This window comes from Trachypithecus francoisi, unplaced genomic scaffold (assembly GCF_009764315.1).
Source record: "Trachypithecus francoisi isolate TF-2019V2 unplaced genomic scaffold, Tfra_2.0 Lachesis_group7, whole genome shotgun sequence".
NCBI classification, from domain to species: domain Eukaryota; kingdom Metazoa; phylum Chordata; class Mammalia; order Primates; family Cercopithecidae; genus Trachypithecus; species Trachypithecus francoisi.
Genome location: NW_022681472.1, coordinates 65,654,384 through 65,675,457, shown reverse-complemented (window position 1 = coordinate 65,675,457; position 21,074 = coordinate 65,654,384). Strand labels below are relative to the sequence as shown.

Sequence of the window (21,074 nt, the reverse complement as noted above, 5' to 3'; positions counted from 1 at the left end):
TTATTTATTAATGCTATAAATGCAATAATGTGTAGGAAAGTTACCTTTTAAGGAAAGGTACCAAAATGTGAAACATGGTATTGCTTACATAAAGAAAACTGTATGAAGAAAACCAGATTGGAAAAATAATATACACACAAAGAGATTTGTTAATATTAGTTTTGTAATAAATTACATTTTGGTTTAAAATATGCACATTTATATCTGTTTCTACCTGGTGAAATGTGATGTGATTTAATTCTAAAAATCTCTGCCACTTCTGTAACCCTTTGTAAACAAAAATAAATTTCTGTAAAAGCTTCTGGCACTTTTATATCAGAAGTACTTACTATGATAAAGTATTTACCATTGTGAACTGATAGGTACTTTAGTGTCATATATTTTAAAGTAGATTCTCAAAACAGATGTGACACTTTTGGTATCTGTAGACACACACCTAAGACCTTTGCCCCTTGATTTGGTCCTTCTGGAAGAGCCCAGTCTGGGGTAGTATGATTTCCTCTAAGAACAATCTTTAAGTCTCCTTTAAAAGGGTTATCTTCCCAGCCACCGATTAATCTACCTCCCTGAAATGAAGCAGAAAATTGTTAATACTTAAAAATTGACCAGGAAAAAAAAATCCACCCATAAAAAGGGAATTAAGAAGTCACTGGAAGTCTCCCCTAGTAAAAAGGAATGAGTTTTGTTATATAAAGAACAGCATTATATACTGGAAGTGACTTTAATTTCACTTTTGGATAGGCAGTTTAAATGATTTTTCAAAGGTCAAATTCAGTATCTACTTATGGACAGAAGCAGACCTAAAACTGAGATTTCATAAGACTTAAACTAGTGGTGTTTGAACAGACCATAATGTATTTGAACGTAATATCCCATATGTAAGATATACTCTTCACGCTTACACCCAAGCTATGCCATTTATGAGTCGTCATTGTTAATACTAAGAGCTATCATTAAATGCTTGCTGTTTCCATCACACATAATGTGTAAGGCTTCACATATATTATATCATTTAACCTTTCTTTATACCCAATTCATGAATTAGTATTATTATCCTTATTTCACAGGTGAGAAAACTAATGATGAAAGAGGTCGAATAACTTACCCATGGTTACCCAACTAAAAAACAATGAGGTAAAGATTCAGTTGTAACTTTAATTTACCTTAAAGCCATTCATCTAATCAAAATATGATGCACTTTTAAAATATTAATAACCAAGTTTCTGGACTTTATTCCTTCTCTCAAAGAAATAATAATAATTCTAACTACTTATTATTTTAATGATGCTTAATAGCTTTTTGGCTAAGCTATTCTTTTTCATAAACAATATTACAAGACTGACAGAACAATCGAGCTGATTAAGCTGGTACAGGTTCAAGGCCATCCGGGGTTTACAAGGAATGTGGGGATTGTTTCGAATAACTGTAACATTTTGATTTATTTTCTCTTGCTTTCATAATTCCATTTATGTCCCTTTGTTTTTTTTTTAAAATACTGTTTGTTTTCTTTTAAAAACAAAAGGCTTAAATTCTTTTAATATTTTCAGAACTCCTAGGACTCTTTGTTGGAACAAACTGTTGGTTTAGCCTGACCTCATAATGACATAGATATTCTATACAGAATTGAAACTGGGCTAACTGCAAACTCAAGAATCCCATAATAACTACTCCTACGAAATGTTTAGTTCGTAATTTAAAGGAGAACAGAAATATACTGGACTAACCTGAGACTCGCATTTAATGGGCTAGAGCCAGTTGTGCTTTTTATTCACACCAATTGAATATGCTTCCTTCTTATTATTTGAGTAAATATACCTTTTAGAATTAGATTAATAAAGATATAAACTATAAGGCCCTCACTCTTACCTGCAGTGATATGTAGGTAGCATTCAAAACAACTTCTCTGTAAGAAGATTCTGCAGCTCCTACATTGTATTTATCTTCCAGTTCTAGAACCCCCCAAATAATGAGTCTTTCCATTGATGGCATATCTATGTCAGCTACAATCCATGTTCCTGTAAAACAATACTTTAAGAAATATAACATAGTCCATAAACTACAACCTATAGCAAAACATTGACAAGCTTATCAGTGAGTCCTGGTTTTGAGTAAGTTTATTAAATGTCTTTTCGTATAATACCTGATTCCTATCTCTCCCAGAAATTCTACTCTTGTTAATTAATGGCCAGGTTTAAGTCCACAGAAACCCCAGAAGGCTAGGTTTAGTATCCAGGATGCATTAATAGAGTCCACTTCTCCACACTTGCTCTTTCACCAAAGTGTGCTGATAAAAGTGGAAACTTAACTGTGACATCTACGCTGCCATAGTGTTAATATTATATAAAACAAACATTTTATTCATTTGTGTTTATGTATTACCTTTAGGTATAATCACATTTGCCCCTGGGTGAGGTACAGTATAATTATTTTCTCGTGATGATTGCCAAAAAGAATCATTTGACCATAAACTGAAAAGAGAAGAGAAATAATTCTGTGAATTATGACTTGTTGTTATATACCCTACCTAATTTTATCTAAAATGTAAACCATTCCATTTCCCCATAAGATTTTACATGGTGGAGAAGAAAAAAGAAATGCATGCTTTGTCCTTTTAAAGACCTTTGACACACGGGCTATTTCATGGGGAGTGGGGGTAGAGGATATAGTTGGCTAGATTCTGTGAAAAAAGGTGTAGAAGAATGGTCTCTGAATTGACAAGGATGCACCAATGCCATTAAGCTCCTGGCCTGGGATGGGGGTGGCAGATCTGTATCCAAAGTGAAGGCTAGATTAAATTGAAATAATTTTGTAAAGTGCATGGGAGGACAGCCAGCCTTCAGTTTTCATCACTATGCCTTCTAGAAAATACCTTTTAATGCAAATTTTTATGAAGGATATTATAAAAAAAATTGGTGATATTTTCCCACTGGAAAACATTCACAATCATAGCCCTTCATTCTTATCCATACCATCACTCACTATCAATAATCATGTTATGCATTCCCCTTCTTCTTATTTCCCATTGTTACGATCAACAAAGCCCACTTAAAGTAAGCATTAAGTTATATAGCTTGAGCCTTCTGTTTTAATCCTGAGGTAGCACTTCTGGGTCAAGATACTGTTTTGTTTTGTATGATTCATAGCTAGTTGAATAATACAAATTAATCAATCCAATTATAACTATTTCCAGTAAGGAAAATTCATACCGTGGGAAGAAAGAAAAACTATACCATGGCATATATACGTAGTTTATCGTAATTTACCTTTATCACATTCTGACCTAGAGCAATCTAAATCTGTTATAGTAGTCATAATAAATGTTAATTAAATATTTAATAATTATATCTACCTTAGAATGCATAAGGGCCTTGATGATTCTCTCTCCATTCTTGGACATGCCACACCCTTGCTATGTCAGGACACCTGCACAAGTTGCTCCCTAGGTCTCTCCTACCCTTCACTCAGTGAGCTCTTCTTCACCCTTTGGGTTGCAGTTGGAATAACCCCTCCTTGAGGGTGCTAACCACCCCACCCAAAGGCTGTCCCTGCCATATTGCTCTTTGTCCAAGCCCCATATCCGTTCTTTTTATAACATTTATCGCAACTCACACTTACATACTTTATCTTCTGTTTACCTTTTTGTTTGTTCATTTGCTTGTTTTGTCATCTCTTTGGATTGAATATGAGTATAGTGAGATCAAGATCACATCTATGTTGTTTATAATTGAATCAAAAATGCCTGGCACATAGTGGATACTCAGTAATTTTTTTTAGTGGTTTAATGAATATATAAACAAATTCAATTTTTGTTCTTTTGTACAATAACCTTTACAGTATCTATTTATTTTGAAATGTAATTCATCTAATAATTATCATTGAGTTGTACTTGTTACATAGTAGTGGGCTATTCAGTGCCCACTAAATGTTAGCTTTTAGCATCATCATCATTTTTTATCAGTAGTATTGTCCATAAGGGATGCAAATATACATCAAATCAGGATGATGCCTTTCAGGGTCTTAAAGACTAATACTGAATGTACTAGTACCATCATGTCCAGTAATTACTCTAAAACAAGGTAGAAAGTGATGCTCCACATGAGAAATAAAGGTAAAGAGCTACATAAGTTACAAAGATAGAAATATTGTTTTTAACTAGAAGAATTAAAATATATTTGAAAGAACATTAACTAAGTTCTATTATGAAATTTGACCACGATGGTTATTCTAGAGACAGCACCTGCTAAGAAAGCATTGGATTCTCAAGGAGACTTAGTTTCTGGTGCTGTACTGGATGTGCATCAGTGATCTGTTATCTCAGGTAATGCACCTATGTTCACTGGGTGTCAGCTTTCTCATCTATATAATAAAGGAATTGGGCCAGGTCTAATAATCTAAATCTAACATTCTGCAACTGTGAGGTTACCAGTAACTTTCACACATAATTTTTGTAAGACTTTTTCATTTTCTTATGAAGGTTTTTGTAAGGCTCAAGCAAAGCAATGAGTGTGAAAGTACTTCGTAACCTACAAGACATTGTGCAGAAGTAAAGCATTATTATTTCACCCAGGAGTGACATGTGAAAAGGATTATGTTAAGAGATATTGGAGGGTATCAACTACAAAAGGCCTATATACTTATATGTGGCTGGTCGCTTCTTGGGAATTGGTTTTCTCGATGGGGGATGTACAGGAAAGCAATCCTGGAGAATACAACAGTAAGCTTGGAAATTAATAACAACGTCTTTCACATCAGGGTCCAGGTTCCCAGAAATGGGCTGACTCTGATGAAGGTCGTTTCTTCCTGACACTGAAAGTGAAGTAAAAAGTAAAAATGGGTGAAATGAACACAGTGACCAAAGTACTTGAATGTAAACAAAATTATGGTATTTTGGAAAATGTTCTTAAGGTAGTAACTTGAATTATAATTCATATGTATGGAAGAGATGTGGAGAAATTCTGACGATGTACATATTATAAAGACATACATAGTCAAATATTTTGATAAAAATGAATGCTTTAGAATTTAATTAAAATTTATTCTTACATATTTTAATTTTCCAAATAATTAAATAATAAAAATGGAAACAAAATATATACCAGCTTCCATTGTATTCATTCTCTCTAAGTCCATGAAATAAAACTGTCAATGTGTAAGCATGCTGGTGTCACCTTCAACATAAAATGAAAGTTCTTAATTCAACTCAAATCCTTTTCAAGAATAATTATTTTCTCCAGTTTTTCCATTCAGCAAACATTTATTGAATCCTGTATATATTAAGCACTGTACAACACATTTGTTTATTAAGCAATTTTTCTCATCCTTTAGACAAAGCATCAGATAAAATATCACTTCTGCCTAATGACACATACCCAAGTAATATAGAGTACTAGTGTTTGCTTCAAGGTGCCAGTCTCCATTCTTGCTAGTATTCCAATTCAATGGATTTGAGGAACCATTCCTCATATCAATAATATTAAACATATCAGGATTTTGAGTGAAGTTATGTGATATAATTACATAGTCTTCTTCCTATAAAAGTTTGTAGAAAAATGTGGCTTGTATGTTAATATTCTTCATATAACACATTAATTTTAATGACATATAGTTAGCCCCTATATTAAGATTTAAAAGTTTTGGCTTTAGTTTGTTTTTTGTCTTGAATTTCTATTTTGTTTATTAACATTTTACATGTCTATGACAATAATGCTAGTTCTGTCACTAAGGCAACAAAAGGATCTCTCTCTCTCTCTCCTGTGTGTGTGTGTATATATACACACATATACATTAAGTATACACATGTATAGTGTATATATATGCATACACACATATATATGTGATATGTGTGTATGTATGCATACATTTAGAAAATATTTTATTTAAAAAATTGACAGATAAAATTGTAGACAATATTTTATTTCTATAATGTTTAAAAATATTTTTTAAAAAGCTGCACAAATGTGTAGTATAAGTGGAAGAACATGTATAAGATGGAAAACATCCAATTCAGGATACTGGCTACCATTAGAGGTGGAGAACGGGAAATGAGATGAGAGTAAATAATACAGAGGGCTTCCACTCTATCTACCATTTTTTAATATACAAATTAGAAAGTAAATATTCACAGAATGTTAGATTTAGATAGAGTTAGGTAGTGGCTTTTTTTTTTTTTTTTTTTGAGATGGAGTCTCCCTCTATTGCCCAGGCTGGAGTACAGTGGGGTGATCTTGGTTTACTGAAACCTCTGCCTCCTGGGTTCAAGCAGTTCTCCTGCCCCAGTCTCCCCAAGTAGCTGGGACTACAGGTGCCCACCACCACACCTGGCTATTTTTTTTTTTTTTTTGTATTTTTAATAGAGACAAGGTTTCACCATGTTGGTCAGGCTGGTCTCGAACTCTTGACCTCAGGTATGGTTGATCTATTTCATGATATAAAAAATAAAGTTCTTAACTGCTGATCCCTGAGATATCATAAACACTCAGTAAAGGTAGGTTATTATCATGCTAATAATGACAGGGGAATAAGCTTAGTACTACAGCAATGTGGCAGAAAGATTGCCTACTTCTGATTCTCAAATGAATTTTTTTTTTTTTGGCTTACTTCTTAGATTCAGAATGGTTCGTGAAGAATGTGCAGGATTTCAACAGGTCAATTTGTGATAAAAGGTCCCTCTGGCCTGACAATGTGTGTGAGTAATTATGAGGATGTAGGCTGTGTTTGGGTAATATGCAATTATAATCATTAGAAGATAAATATTTTTACCTTAAATCCATAGAATGTTGATGTATATGAAATGTTGGTTATGTGAGCCACACCTTTAAAATACCAGTTAATGTGTTTTGCATTTGGAATCAGAGCCATCCATCCAGACATATGAGTCAATCGTTTCTTCTGAAATGGAATAATGCTTGTGCCTATAGGAGAACATAGAACAAGCAAATAATAGTAATCTCTACCTCTAATAAACTCCTCCTTTTATAAACAAGTGCAAATGTTGGTTTAGTTTAGTTGGTTTAGCAAATATTGGTTTAGTCTATGAAAGTCTTTAAAAAGATTAATATGGCATTTCATTACTTATGTTCTAAATGTCTTCATTTAACTGAAGAACTGAAATGATTAATATTACATTCAACTGGAAAGTAAAATGCTTTCAAACTTAGAATTTTGAATTGAGATGGAGCCTCTATTCCTTAGGGAAAGATACACTTGAAACATTGTGAAATTACAACTGCTAAAACGAAAGTGCCTAAATATATTAATATAATTATTTAAAGACCATTGATCTAAATATAATTTCATTTTTATTCCTTAAGAACTTATTCAGAATCCTTGATGTAGAATATATAAAAACATAAGCTCTGATTCTTTATTAGTTTCCTATATCTGTTGAGCTCATTAAAATCTGTACAACACATATTAATTTTTAGTAGTAAATAGTTTTGTTTGAGTTTAATGGAGTTTTGATTTAGAGTTCTTAAAGAACAAGGCTACAACTAGACTTATAACTTAACATTGATGAAGATATATACATTTTAGGAATGAGAACTTTGAACCTGAACTACCTGTTATGGGAAAAACTGTATAATTTAGTAATGCTTTAGTCACAAGAGAGTGCCTGATAACTTTAATAGAAGATTTGAAAAGTTCTCTTACAATATAAAGGAAAGTTCTTTCATTAATTGCCCCTATTTTTCTCCCCCTTCCTTTACTTTTCATCTCAGGTTGGATTGTATATTAAATTAACAACATCTTATTTTAAAAATTTAGGAGGAAGAAGCTAGAAGCAAGATTATAAAATAATCTGTCATTCATTTACTTTTCAAAGTAAAGCCAAACAAAATTCCAATGTTGTGAGATAACAAATTCATGAATTTCTATGCTTTATGAGTTAGTATTAGAAGATTCATGAGCAGAGGCACCAAAGACTTTCACTAACAAAAAATCCTGAAAAGTATGAAAAGAACTATGACTATAGTTGGATTAGTCATAATTATTGGATTATTGTTCAGTAAATATCCACTCCTCTCTTCTCCTTGAGGGCAAAGTAGACTTCTCTGCTTTGTTGATCTTGGCCAATGGGACATTAGTGGAACTGACACTAGCAAATGCTTGAAAAGTGCTTGCTCAGTGAGACTTGACTTCTTGAGCCTCTATCTTCACAAAGAGAAAAGCCTCCCCCAGGTAAACTGCTCTCCCTTTGCCTGACACCTGGAACGAGTACATGTGGAGTTACCTGAGCTCAGCTCTTGGCGAGAAGCAAAGTCTCATACTGAAGCAGAGCCTCCCAGCAGAGCCCAGCTTAGATCAATCAACCTAGCCTCTGGACACCTAAGAATAAATGATTGTAGGCTTAAGCTATTGAGTTTTGAGAAAGCCTGTTGTGAATGGTTAACATAGAAGAGCTGATTAAAATCATCCAAAAACTCTAGAATTTGCTCTTGGATTTGCAGAACTAAATTCCACTGATGTTTTCTTTCTTTTTTCTTTCTTTCTTTTTTTTTTTCTTGAGATGGAGTCTTGATCTGTCACCCAGGCTAGAGTCCAGTGGTATGATCTCGGCTCACTGCAACCTCCACCTCCTGGATTCAAGCAATTCTCCTGCCTCAGTCTCCCGAGTAGCTGGGATTATAGGCATGCGCCACCACACCTGGCTAATTTTTCTGGTATTTTTAGTAGAGACAGGGTTTCACCATGTTGGCCAGGCTAGTTTCAAACTCCTAACCTCAAGTAATCTGCCCACCTTGGCCTCCCAAAGTGCTAGTATTACAGGCATGAGCCACCGCACCCAGCCTCCAGTGAAGTTTTCTGATGCTTGGTATTGCATTTTAACCTGACATTTCTTAATAATTCAGTTTTTAAGTGAAACAAATTTCCATTTTTGTAAGTTGTGTTTTTCCTAATTTTTTAAGCTGCACTCGTTTCAAGTATGTCTGTTTTAAGTGTCTTGGACTGAAATATAAACTCTTTGAAGTTGATATTTTCTAAAAATAGGCTCATTAAGAGTTAGCGTCTCAAGTTAATTTGCCATCTGGTATAACTTCATACATATATTTACATGAAGATACACCATAATGCATGAGATGCTTTGATAAAGATATATAAGGACATATATAAAGTTATAGCAACCCCTTACTTCCCACTAACCTAGTATACTTTTAAACTTTTGTTTCACTTAGCATACGTATACAATCAGGACAAGTTATCTTTTTCTGTTTTTAAATTTTAGAAGTAAATAATTTTATTTGACTTTAATGGAGACCAAAGTAGCCAAGTGTACTTTACTATACAGTTGATTTTTTTTTTTTCACATACAGAAGTAAAATGCCTGGCATAGTGTTTTCTCTAATCTGCAATCTGGTCTGAGTATTGCAACTAATTCCATTTAATTCAACACTTGCTGAGTAGTTACTATTTGCAATGTTCTGTGTTGAGCCTTGTGGTGTCAGAAAGATAAGTTTGTAGATCTTGACTTCTAGGTAGTCACCATTTAGTAACTAAATAAAAAATCTTGATTCTTGAAGGGAATAGACCAAAGGGTGCAGAGAAACTTGACAAGAAGCTATAATCTTATACATTCAGAAATAACCGGATTTCCGGAATCAAAAAACCAGAATAGGAACAAATAAGCAAACAAAAGCTCCTTTCTAAAATCCTCACCCCCACTAAAAATGACCATAAAAAGAAAGCTTAGAGATTTGAAAGCTTAGAGATTTGAATATTCGTGCTTAAAAATTAATAAAGGAATATATACTTTATTATGTTGTATATTTAAAATAATTTACTTAGGAAGGTTGCACATCTCTGCGTTTCGGTAAAAGTGTATCTTAAATCATGTTTTAATAAAATACTAGTGTTCAGTTTACTCACAGGTATGCCATAAAGTATGTAAAAGGATGATTAAATAAGAAACTATTCTATGATACAGCAGTGGGAAATACTAAAACATCAGTTCATTAGATAAAATAACTTCATTTGCTTTTGATGTTTTGGTTACCTTTTATTTCAGTTTTTATTTGGAAGAAACATTCATAGATATTTTGTTTAAAATATTTTATTGTACCACAGACTTTAAACGTTTAAGTAACATCATTCCATTCTGGACATCTATTTATCAGAAGAAAAGCAATGGTTTCTGGGTTTATATTATTAAGGCACTGTGACAGTGGGTATAGCTATTACTCAGATAGCAGGTACATGATCCTTTTAATTCACAGGGTGAAAAAAACTAGAAAAAAGTTTTAAAATTAAATGTAATAATTTATATCATCATAATGAATGATGGAAGTGGTGCTGCACACTTATGTTTTCTCCTGTAGATTCACTTTTCACCCTTTTCTAACCTGCTCCTTTGCCTTCTGACTTCTAGTTGGGTTTGGACAGTAGGAAACACAGCAAAGAGAAGACAGGGAAGGAGAAAGGTGAAAGAGAGGTATTTATTGCCTTGACTCTTACCCTTAGGGAATGTAGGGGGATCTTGGTGGGCTCTTGTATCTCTCAACCAAGGGGCACGGCTTCTTTCAGGCAGCCTTCTTCATACAGCTCTGTTTCTGGGTCCATGTAACTGCTCCTTCCCTTCATCTTTTCAGGGCCAGCAATGGCAATAGCATTTTCCCCTTACTAGCCCTTTGAAGAGTTCTATTGTAGCTGTTCTCTCAATGCCAGAAGTGCTGGTAGGGGATGCTGCCATGGGATTGTGTTTTTTGATCCCAGTAGGAATAACAGAATCTAAAAGTGGCAGGAGTCAGTGCTTAACCATTAGATATAAAGGTGGATTTAATTAGCACCATAGTCACTGGGCAGAGGATTAATCAGAGTGTTCTGACCTGCAGGAATCTGTGATAATTGATTGATTGATCTTGAGATTCCAAAGATTAAATAGAGAGTAGCACATTAAGGTGATATTTGGTATGCATATAGGAAGAAAACTAATAGAGGTCATAGATGGCAGAGGTCTAACTCAAATTACCTAGGTAGAAATTCACTGCTTCTGACCTATTTTCTAGATCCAAGCCAATTCACAGACCAAAAGCCTCACCACTGAGTGAAAGATATCTGTGACCAATTATACTAAGGAAAGAAAAATAACCAGACCTTCCATATTACTAGATCCTAGCTCTAAACTGATGCTAATAATCCTCGAAGTCACCAATGCCAACATGCTAACATGGCCCACCAGCCAGAGTAGGGGCTTATCAAGGGCAAGTGATGGATGAGTCTTCACTTAGTCTCACAGTGAGTCCAGTAGGGTCATGGGTATATGTTATGGTTATTTCTCCAGTTCCACAATGTACAGTGGAAACAGATATATAAAATCTGGTTTGAGTATTTGCAATCTGGTCTGAGTATTGCAACTAATTCCATTTAATGCAACACTTGCCGAGTACTTAGTATTTACAGTGTTCTATGATGAGTCTTGTGGTGTCAGAAAGATAAGTTTGTAGATCTTACCCTCTAGGTATTCACAGTTTAGTAACTAAATAAAAAATCTTAATTCTTAAAGGGCACAGAGAGAATTGACAAGAAAGCTATTATGTCATAAATTCAGAAATACCCACCTTCCTGAATCATATATAAAATCTAAAAGACTGGATTCATTTGAAATGAGGACAGAAGTTGAAATTCTTCTAAGAAATATCTTAATAAGAGAAGCTGACAACATGGAGTGTAATAACGAAATTCCAGCATGTCCTGATGGGTTTGACATAAGTAATTTTAGCAGCTATCATGTGGCTGATATAATTATGCTAAACATTTTCAAATCTTAATTGGTTTATATTGAGATACATGGTTTAAAAATTTTAAATGGCAAGTCTCTACTTTGTAAATATCATTAAATGGGAAAAATCAACAATATTGATAGCATTTTAAAGTAACATGAAAGTATTTGCAATATTGATGGGAAATGGTAAATATTGACACTATAAGAGAAAAATAAGTGCACTTGGATTCTGTTATCAAACTCTTTTTCTATACTTATGATTCCGTATTATGTGTTTACACCTTGATGATTACAGTTTTCCATATTGCTGTCAAGAAATTGCATCATTTAGATTTACCCAGAAAATGTAAAAAAACATATTTGACGATGATATTAAGATTTTGTTTAGCAAATCTTTGATTCATCAATGCTTTTTCCATTTTTCAGAATCTACAGTCCCTCAGAACAGTGTATATTGTGAGAGTGGATTAATTATAAATAGATATTTTAAGTAATAATTTCTAGAGAGATGATGGATGGAATGATAAAGAGATAGAGATATAGATCTGAGCCAGTCAGGGTGGGTTAGGTCAGGTAGAGTGACACTAGACACACTTAGTAACTGGAAGAATTCCCAAACTGGTTCCCCAACTAATGGAGCAGGGTCAAATATAGTAGTAGGAACTATGTGGATACTCTATACTCTAGGGGTGGCAAAGATGGTTCCTACCATCTTTGCCACCCCCTTAATTAAATAGAAGCAAGTTTAAATCCTCGAGTTGCTGGTGGGGTGGGGGTAGTGGGGAAATGCAGAGATTAGTGCCATGATTGAAGAATTAAGAAATGTGAGATTCAGGATTTTCACCACATCCCTATTTAGTTAGCTTGCTTGTTTGGCTGGTGCAAATGCCAGATGGATTATGAACAATGACAGTAAATTAATGCAACATAGTCAGGTAATGATGTCAAGCATATCTGGTGTTACAGGTACTGTACATTTACTGGAACAAATCAGTAAATCCACAATCCCTGGCACCTGGTAGGCAGCTATTAACCTAGAAAATGCTCCCCCATCCCATCTCAATCAGCAAGGACAATCAAAAACATCTGTCTTGAGTGGCAGAAACACTGCTACATTTTTACTTGCTCCAAGGGCTATGCCAACATTCCTTCTCTCTATCATAATATTGTCTGGAGGTTTCTTGATAAGCAGAATACTGTGCTAGCCTCTGCATTTATAAAATGCTTCTCAAACACCTACTTTGAGAGTATTATTTGTTTCCTGCTTGGACTCTAATATAAATAGTGTACTTTCTGCAGTGTTTGAACAACCAAGTAACAATGCAAGAAGATGATGACAAAAGTTTGGGAAGATATATTTAAATTAGTTGTTTAAACTAATATATTCCACTTACCGAAAGAGTCTGAAAGAACCACATCCTTTTCAAGCAGAGATACTGGAGAAGGCTGGTTGAACGCTAAACGGTGAAAGCTGACTGAAGCATCACAGACTGATCCAGGGAACCCAATGCTCCACTCAGCTTCCTGAGTACAATGAGAAGGGTCTAGCAATGAGCTGTGTGGAATGACGGTATGTCCTTTGTGCCCTGGGAAACAAACAAACAAAATGTTTTTTATTTCACATTAAGAAACATAAAAAAGGTCTACAATATACAGAATTGTGACCCATAGTACCACTAATACAATCTAAAGGTCTGGGTAATTTTTTGTTTGTTTGTTTGCATGGAGCAAGAGGATCTCATACAGAAGCATTGCAGTGCCTCTTTGGTTAGGAATGTTATTGTGGATTTAGCTGAAACACAGGGTGTGAAGCACCCATGAGAGTTAAAGTTGGAAAGGGGAATTGGGATGAGTAGCCTATTCCAGGACACGGAGGATTTAAATCCAGGTGTTATGACTATAAAGCCTTTACTCGAAACTGGTAGACTACCAATAAATGTTCAAAACCTAAACTGAATTAAGTAAATCAATAAACATTACACAAAGCTTTATATACTAAAGGCATCCAAACATTCTCCTTCTTTAAAGTCACAATTAACGACTGTGGATGAAAACTTAAGTTTTGCATTTGAATTTTGAGATGAATCCTCTTTCATCCTTCAGAGTCTTTCAAAAGTAAATCATTACTGTCTATAGGTTTACCTGTCGATTGACTCACAGAGTAGGAGGCACATAGCCTTGCTATCTTATTTAGACAGATTTTTATCATTTACAATTTGTAAAAATGCTACATTCTAGAAATCATGAATATTTATGAAATATTAAAAATGTGACCTACTCTGAACTTGAAATGCTGAAAAAAATTTAACCTACAATGTATATGGAATTTTGTTCTCTTTTGGTATTCTTTGAATAAATTAAAAATTTAGGATTTAGATTGGAAGAAAAGGGTTCACAGCAGGTTTGTGACTTGTTTCTTCTCTTAAAAGTATTTTCACAAGGATAGATCCAGTCTGTCTACATTGCTTTTGTAAATAAGCCTGCAATTGATATGTTTCTGGAGCATGACTGGCTGGAGAATTAGTGTAGTGATGTAAGCAGTTTCTTTTCTGTGCAATTTAACTGAGTATAAAATGAAGGCATTCTAAAAGTGAAATGGTTTCCTTTTGTGATCAATATTTCCATGCATATTGCCCCAAATTTTCTGTTAATTTAAAATCAATGTGCCAATGCAGGAGAAAAAGGACATATTTGGAGGCTGCCTCTGACAGCTCAGTGCTCTTCCATTAAGGAATGTCTCATCTGTGCCTGGTGCTTGCCTCTGTCATTTAAATTATTAGTAAAGTTTGGTATTAGGTAAGATCTGTAATGCACCTAAGTCTGCTTTAACAATTTAACTCTGTGCTAACGTATTTCCAATGGATTTTTATCACGAATTAAAAAGTAACATTACCTGTAAGTGAGCCATCAACATCAATCAATACCATTTCATGTTCCCAGCGAAAGCCAGCCTTGTTTGGTGTGTGAAAATACTGGATGTCAACAAACTTTGCACTCCAACCCCCACATCTGTCATTACAAACTCCAGAGATGGATGTCACTCCCAAAGCTACACAGTTGGGACGGTCAAAGTTCATAAAGTGCACAGAAGATACAGTCAAGCCTTCACTAAATGGGAGAACCAGGCCTTTTGTTGTGCAAAATGCAGACCCCATTCCCAGTTCATCAAGATGGCCAACTATTTTGGCATTTTTAATCACTGCTCCATTGGTTTCTCCCCACCCTCCAACATAAGGAGCCAGGATCCTCTTAGTCTCGATTCCAGCCTCATAGTTATTCACCATCACAAAGTTATGGAACTGAAGGGCACCTCCATTGACCCACTCAGCTCCTTTTTGACAATTCCAAGTAGTAAGTGAGTTAAATATTGCAGGCACAGGCACTGTAGACGTACAAGATCCCGTTTGCATGGGGAAATATTCCTCAAAGATCCACATTCCAAACCAACCTTGAGAATGGACGGTATTGTTAAAAAATTTGCCAAGGGGAACTCTTTTTTGACAAATGTTTCTGTCATAGGATGGCCCATCAGGGTGGTTGTTCATCCGGTACCAAAAGCCAAAGTGAGTGCCGCCAGCAACAGCATTGTGTCGTATGGTATTGTTTGGGTTGGTGACCCAAAATGCAGCCGGGGTCACATCATCATTCAGTAGACTGGTACTTTGCTGTACAAATACTGCCAAGTTATACTGGAGGATATTGCCATGTTCAATACCGTCTTCTATAAAAAATGCTCCTCCCTTAATATCATATATAATATTCCTCTCAACCAGAAGATGGTGTGTGTTATGGATAGTAACAGCTCTGTTATAGGCCTGGTGAATTGCACAGCCTCTTACGTAAGATTTAAACTGTAAATCTCCAAGCAGGTGCCAATGTATTGGATATCGCCCCAACCGGAAAGCCTGGCCAGCATGGGATACCTGTTAAGCCCAGAAATCACAGTTATTTAGTAATAGGTCAGATGTTGAGCTCGTATTTTCTTGTTTCAAAAAAATCTCAAATTTTATGTTATTATTAATACATTTATTTCTTCCAAAGTTTTCATTTTTATTATTTGAAAATGTCATTGAACCCCCAACCCACCATGTTTTATACAATGTATAACAGACCACACTTACTACAAAATGAATGAAAGAACGTAAAAAGCCATCTTTAACTCTTCTGCTTTTTACCTTGGTATATTAGTAAACTTCTGTGTTTCAGAAAATAAAACATCTTGAAAGACTTCTTTTTCTCTTTTACTTTACTTTGCTTCTTATGTAATAATAAGAAACATTTCTTGAATGTTTTATGTGTGCCAGATGTTGTGCTCCTTTGCATGCATGATCCTAGTCTTTGCCATAATCCCCTAAAGTAGGCACTTACCGTTGACTTCATTTTACAGATTAATAAATGGAAGTTTAGAAAGGCTGAGTATCTTGTTTATGGTTACGAAGTTCCATTTAAACCCCAGTTGGTCTAACTCTAGAGCTGGTGCTGTTAATCACCGGGCTGTGCATTCTTTCAAATGGTCTGTGATTTAATAATTTAATACAGAGGACACCAGTGTGTCTGTGTGTGTGTGTACGTGCATGCGTGCATGCATATGAGCACGCACAGGTGTGTCATATAATCTCATGGGGTAATGAAATAAAACATTAGGTCCACTATTTTTGTTGTCCATCTAAAAGTAAAAATTAACCATTATTAATATTCGATATTCAGATCAACCTAGCAATCTTACTTAGTCCATATCTCAGATGTCACATGTAACATATCTCAGGAGGAGGGAAGTTTACAAAATGGAGGTGCTGACTATGTCACCATCAATGCAGTCGCGGTGTGCCCAGTTTAACGGATTTATGGATTTTATTATCCGTTCCTCCCTCCCTTCCTTCCTTCTACTGAATACATGATAAGAACTATGCCAAACCCTGATTATACAGCCTGGATATAAATAAGATACACAGGAGTTTCTAATGTCATAGCAATAATATGCATATTTAAGTATTTGTTTAATTTATAATCAACTGAGAATCTACTATATGCCATGCATTGTTCCAGGGAATCAGCAGAGAACCATAAAGACAACATCTGTAAAATAATAGAGCTTATGTTCTAGAGGAAGAGATTGAAAATAAATAAAAATAGATATCCTGTTAGGAGTTATGTATAAATAAAGTAAATAGGAATTTGGGTGGCAATTTTAAGTAAAAGTGGTGAGGAAAGTCCTCTCTGGAGTGATTACACTCGTCAAAAGATCTGACTGAAATAGGGGTATAAAGCCATGCAAGTATTTGGTGGAGGAGGATTCCAAGCAGAATGAAAAGCAAGTACAGGCTGGGCATGGTGGCTCACGCCTGTAATTCCAGCACTTTGGGAGGCTGAGGCAGGCAGATCACAAGGTCAGGAGATCAAGACCATTCTGGCCAACATGGTGAAACCCTGTCTCTACTAAAACTACAAAAATTAGCTGGGTGTGGTGGTACACACCTGTAGTCCCAGCTACTTGGGAGGCTGAGGCAGGAGAATCCCTTGAACCCGGGAGGTGGAGGTTGCAGTGAGCCAAGATCATGCCACTGCACTCCAGCCTGGCAACAGAGTGAGACTCCGTCTCAAAAATAAATAAATAGATAAATAAATAATGAAAAGCAAGGATGAAGGACCTGAGATAGGAATGTGCTTGACATGATCACATAAGGAGTCCTCTATTACTAGCATGGCACAAGCAAGGCATAGGGTCTTAGAAGATAAATCAGAGGGCATCTCTGGGTCAGATCACATGGTTCCTATGGGATGGACTTAGACCTGTTGATTTACGTATACTATGAAGCCACTGAAGGATTTTGAAGAGGGGTGTAACAAGATATGATTTATGGTTTTAAAATTTTACTTTGACTGAAGTGTGGAGACTCCATTAGAGCAAGGTGGGAGCAGGAAGACCAGGTAGGAGAAAATCACAGCAGTCCAGGTGGGAGGAGATAGTGGCTCAGGCTCAGAGTCAGGTGGAGGTATGGAAAGAGACTGGATTCTGGATACAGCATTTTGTGGGTAGAGAAGACAGAATTGCTGATGAATTTGATTTGGGGTGTGAGAAAATTTGAGAAACAAAATTTTGGTATGATCAAATGGGTATATTAAAATTGTTTACTTATGTATCTGTCTCCCCTATCAATCAGATTCTAAGTAGCATTGACAAACAGCAGGAGCTCAATACATATTTCTCGTATGGATAACCTTGAGAAAACCACTGTGATTTAGTAATAATGCCTCTCACCTCTACATATTCTATTCTCCCAGTTACCATGTTAGCACCAGGTACAGGAGCATGAAACATAATACAGCCTCCAAATTGGTCACTTCCTATTTCTTCTCCAAACTTTCCTTGGAGACAGGTCTGTGTAGCAAATTCTCCTTTAAAATAGTTTTTAAAGCATCATTAAAAAACATGTCAGAATCCTCCTATATTGAGGATTTGAATCCTCAATTTGAATTTCTCATAAGTAATTGTATCATTTGATTCACTTATAATCTCAACCTCATCCTAGAATATAGTTATTCGTATTCACATCATTTCCTCTTTCAAATAGCAAGATAGGTAAGTACCTTGTCTTGTTCAACTTTGTATTCCCTAAAGTACTTACACAGTATTTTTCAGAGAAGATACTAAACAAATATTTGAATGATCAAGGGAATATTGATAATGGGATTCAGTTTTATTATTTCTGAAGCCTTCCCCAAGATTTGAGGATTAACATAATCAATGCAATTTTACATTTGTAGAACATGAGAATATGCATTATGTCACTTACTGTTTACAACCATAGTAAATAGAACAGAAAGTGTTCTTAATTTAAACAGGATGAAACTGGGGTTCATGTACATTGTGAGACTTGATGTAGATGAACTGGAATGAGAATGTGGCTCACTTGACATCAAATCCCATGAGCTTTGTCTTATACTTCCTTTTGAAGAAAAGGCTATTATTTAAGCTGCATCAGTTATTATTCAACTACTTATAGTATTGTAATGATATCAATGATTACTTAAAATTTTTAAAAGAGAACTTGTAAGATGCATTATGCTTCCTGCTATAGATATGAGAGCTGTGATAAACATCATTAAAATTCACCAATATCCATTTCCCTTCTATTTCTGGGTATATGGGGTTTGCACTAACTCACTCTCTTCAAGTTAGACATAGCCATGGAATCAGTTCTGACCAATGACCCTTGAGTATAAGAAACACCTATCACTTTGAGACCAAAGCAATTAGTTGCTAGTGCTTTACTCTTCAGCAATCTCGTCTCCTGCCTCAGAGATCGCAGAAGCCCATGCTGAGATAGATCCTTCATAAGCCTGGATCCCAAGGTAATTATAATGAGAAGAGCCCACCTGTTGACCCATATGGGACACATGTAGTATGAATGAGAAATATACTTTTTTTTTCTTCTTCTTTTTGAGATGGAGTCTCTCTCTGTCGCCCAGGCTGGAGTGCAGTGGTGCGATCTCGGCTCACCGCAAGCTCCGCCTCCCAGGTTCACGCCATTCTCCTGCCTCAGCCTCCCCGAGTAGCTGGGACTACAGGCGCCCGCTGCCACACTCGGCTAATTTTTTGTATTTTTTAGTAGAGACGGGGTTTCACCGTGTTAGTCAGGATGGTCACGATCTCCTGACCTCATGATCCGCCCACCTCGGCCTCCCAAAGTGCTGGGATTACAGGCGTGAGCCACCGCGCCCAGCCGAGAAATAGACTTTTATATTTTAAATCACTGACATTTTGGGCTTGTTGATAAATAGAGCATAACCTAGTCCAGTGGTTCTTAACTGAGGCCAATTTTGCCCCCAGGGAACATTTTTGCAAAGTCTGCAAATGCTTTTGGGTGTCACAGTTGTTAGAGGAGGCTACTAGAATTTAGTTGGTAGATGCCAAGTGTGCTGTTAAACATTCTGTGATGCACAGGACGGTGCCCCACAGCAAAGAATTATCTGGGCCAAAATACCAACAGTGCTGACTTTGAAAAACTCTGACTTAGCCTACCCCCACTGGCTCAGATCTATATATCTACATATTTCCACCCCCCCCCATCATTCCATCTATCCATTTGTCTGTCTATCCATCATCAGTCTAGGAATTAAAGTATCTTTCTACAGTAAATCTACTCTCACACTGTTCTGATAAACTGCAAATTCTGGAAATTTGAAAAAGTCCTAATGAATCAAAGATTTGCTAAACGGAATCTTTGTATCACTATCAAATATAGTTCTCCATATTTTCTGAGTAAATCTAAATAATGCAGTTTCTTGCTGGCAATATGTAAAACTAATCATCAAGGTCTAATCTAAACATAATAATGAATCATAAGTATAGGAAGAGAATTTATCAATAGAAACCAAGTGCACTTATTTCTCCCATTATAGTGTCAGCATTAACCACTTTTCTTCAATATATTCAAATATCTTCATGTTACAAATACTATCAGCATTTCCAAATTTCCACATTCAATTATATTTACAAGATATTTAAAGGTATCTTATAATAAGATTAATACCATTAAAATATATTTAATGATATTTACAATGAAATACATTGAAATAATGTATTTCAACATATACCAATTAAATTTTAAAAATATGTGGCATGATTATACCAACCACGAGAGCTGCTAAAATTACCTGTGTCAAATCCATCAGGACATGCTGGAATTTTGTTATTCCACTCAACATTATCAGATCCTCTTATTAAAATATTTCTTGTAAGAATTCCAACTTCTGCTCTTGCTTCAAACAGAGTTCCATCAGGGAGTGTGACCATAATTCCTAAGTGTGTGTAATTTAGTGGATTACTTAGTGTTATGTTTATGCCATCAGCAGATACAGACGCAATGGTCCTTTTTTCATTCTCTCCTTGACTGTGTCTGTAAAAATTTTAACAAAACATTTTCAAAATTAATATTAATTGACATAACATATTGTTTTGGTATATTTGCTTTATTCATTTTAAATGCTTCTTTGAAAAAATAGGAAACTATTCTTATGTCATATAATATTCTGAACAGAAATTAGAACAAAATATTTTATTCTTGCTTTATTAACTAAGTTTTACAAATATTTTCAATTCAGTTAAATATTTTTCAAGTTCTACATTCGTTCCTAGAACTGGATTAGCTTTTTAAAAGTATTTGGAAAACTATTCATTTATAATTTGGAGGATCATACTCAGTGGTTCTCAATTGAGGATGATTTTATTCCTCCCAAGGGACATTTAGCAATGCCTGAAGACATTTTTAGTTATTACAATTGGGGGCTGCTACTGACATCTAGTAGGCAGAGGCAGGGGTGTTTCTAAGCATCCCATGATACACAGGATTTCCCC

The 21,074-nt window shown here is 35.3% G+C and overlaps 1 protein-coding gene across 1 annotated transcript in view; it reads right to left on the bottom strand.

Annotated features, from left to right (window-relative positions):
- Nucleotides 1-21,074, bottom strand: part of PKHD1L1 (PKHD1 like 1) — a 162,034-nt gene that overhangs the window by 46,458 nt on the left and 94,502 nt on the right. The window contains exons 47-56 of the mRNA XM_033203683.1: nucleotides 20,375-20,616; nucleotides 17,976-18,112; nucleotides 14,610-15,639; nucleotides 13,111-13,302; nucleotides 6,760-6,911; nucleotides 5,370-5,529; nucleotides 4,635-4,806; nucleotides 2,380-2,468; nucleotides 1,867-2,015; nucleotides 437-566 (exon numbers count right to left, since the gene is read on the bottom strand). Coding sequence (XP_033059574.1) covers nucleotides 437-566; nucleotides 1,867-2,015; nucleotides 2,380-2,468; nucleotides 4,635-4,806; nucleotides 5,370-5,529; nucleotides 6,760-6,911; nucleotides 13,111-13,302; nucleotides 14,610-15,639; nucleotides 17,976-18,112; nucleotides 20,375-20,616 — 2,453 coding nt within the window. The remainder of the gene's footprint in view (nucleotides 1-436; nucleotides 567-1,866; nucleotides 2,016-2,379; nucleotides 2,469-4,634; nucleotides 4,807-5,369; nucleotides 5,530-6,759; nucleotides 6,912-13,110; nucleotides 13,303-14,609; nucleotides 15,640-17,975; nucleotides 18,113-20,374; nucleotides 20,617-21,074) is intronic.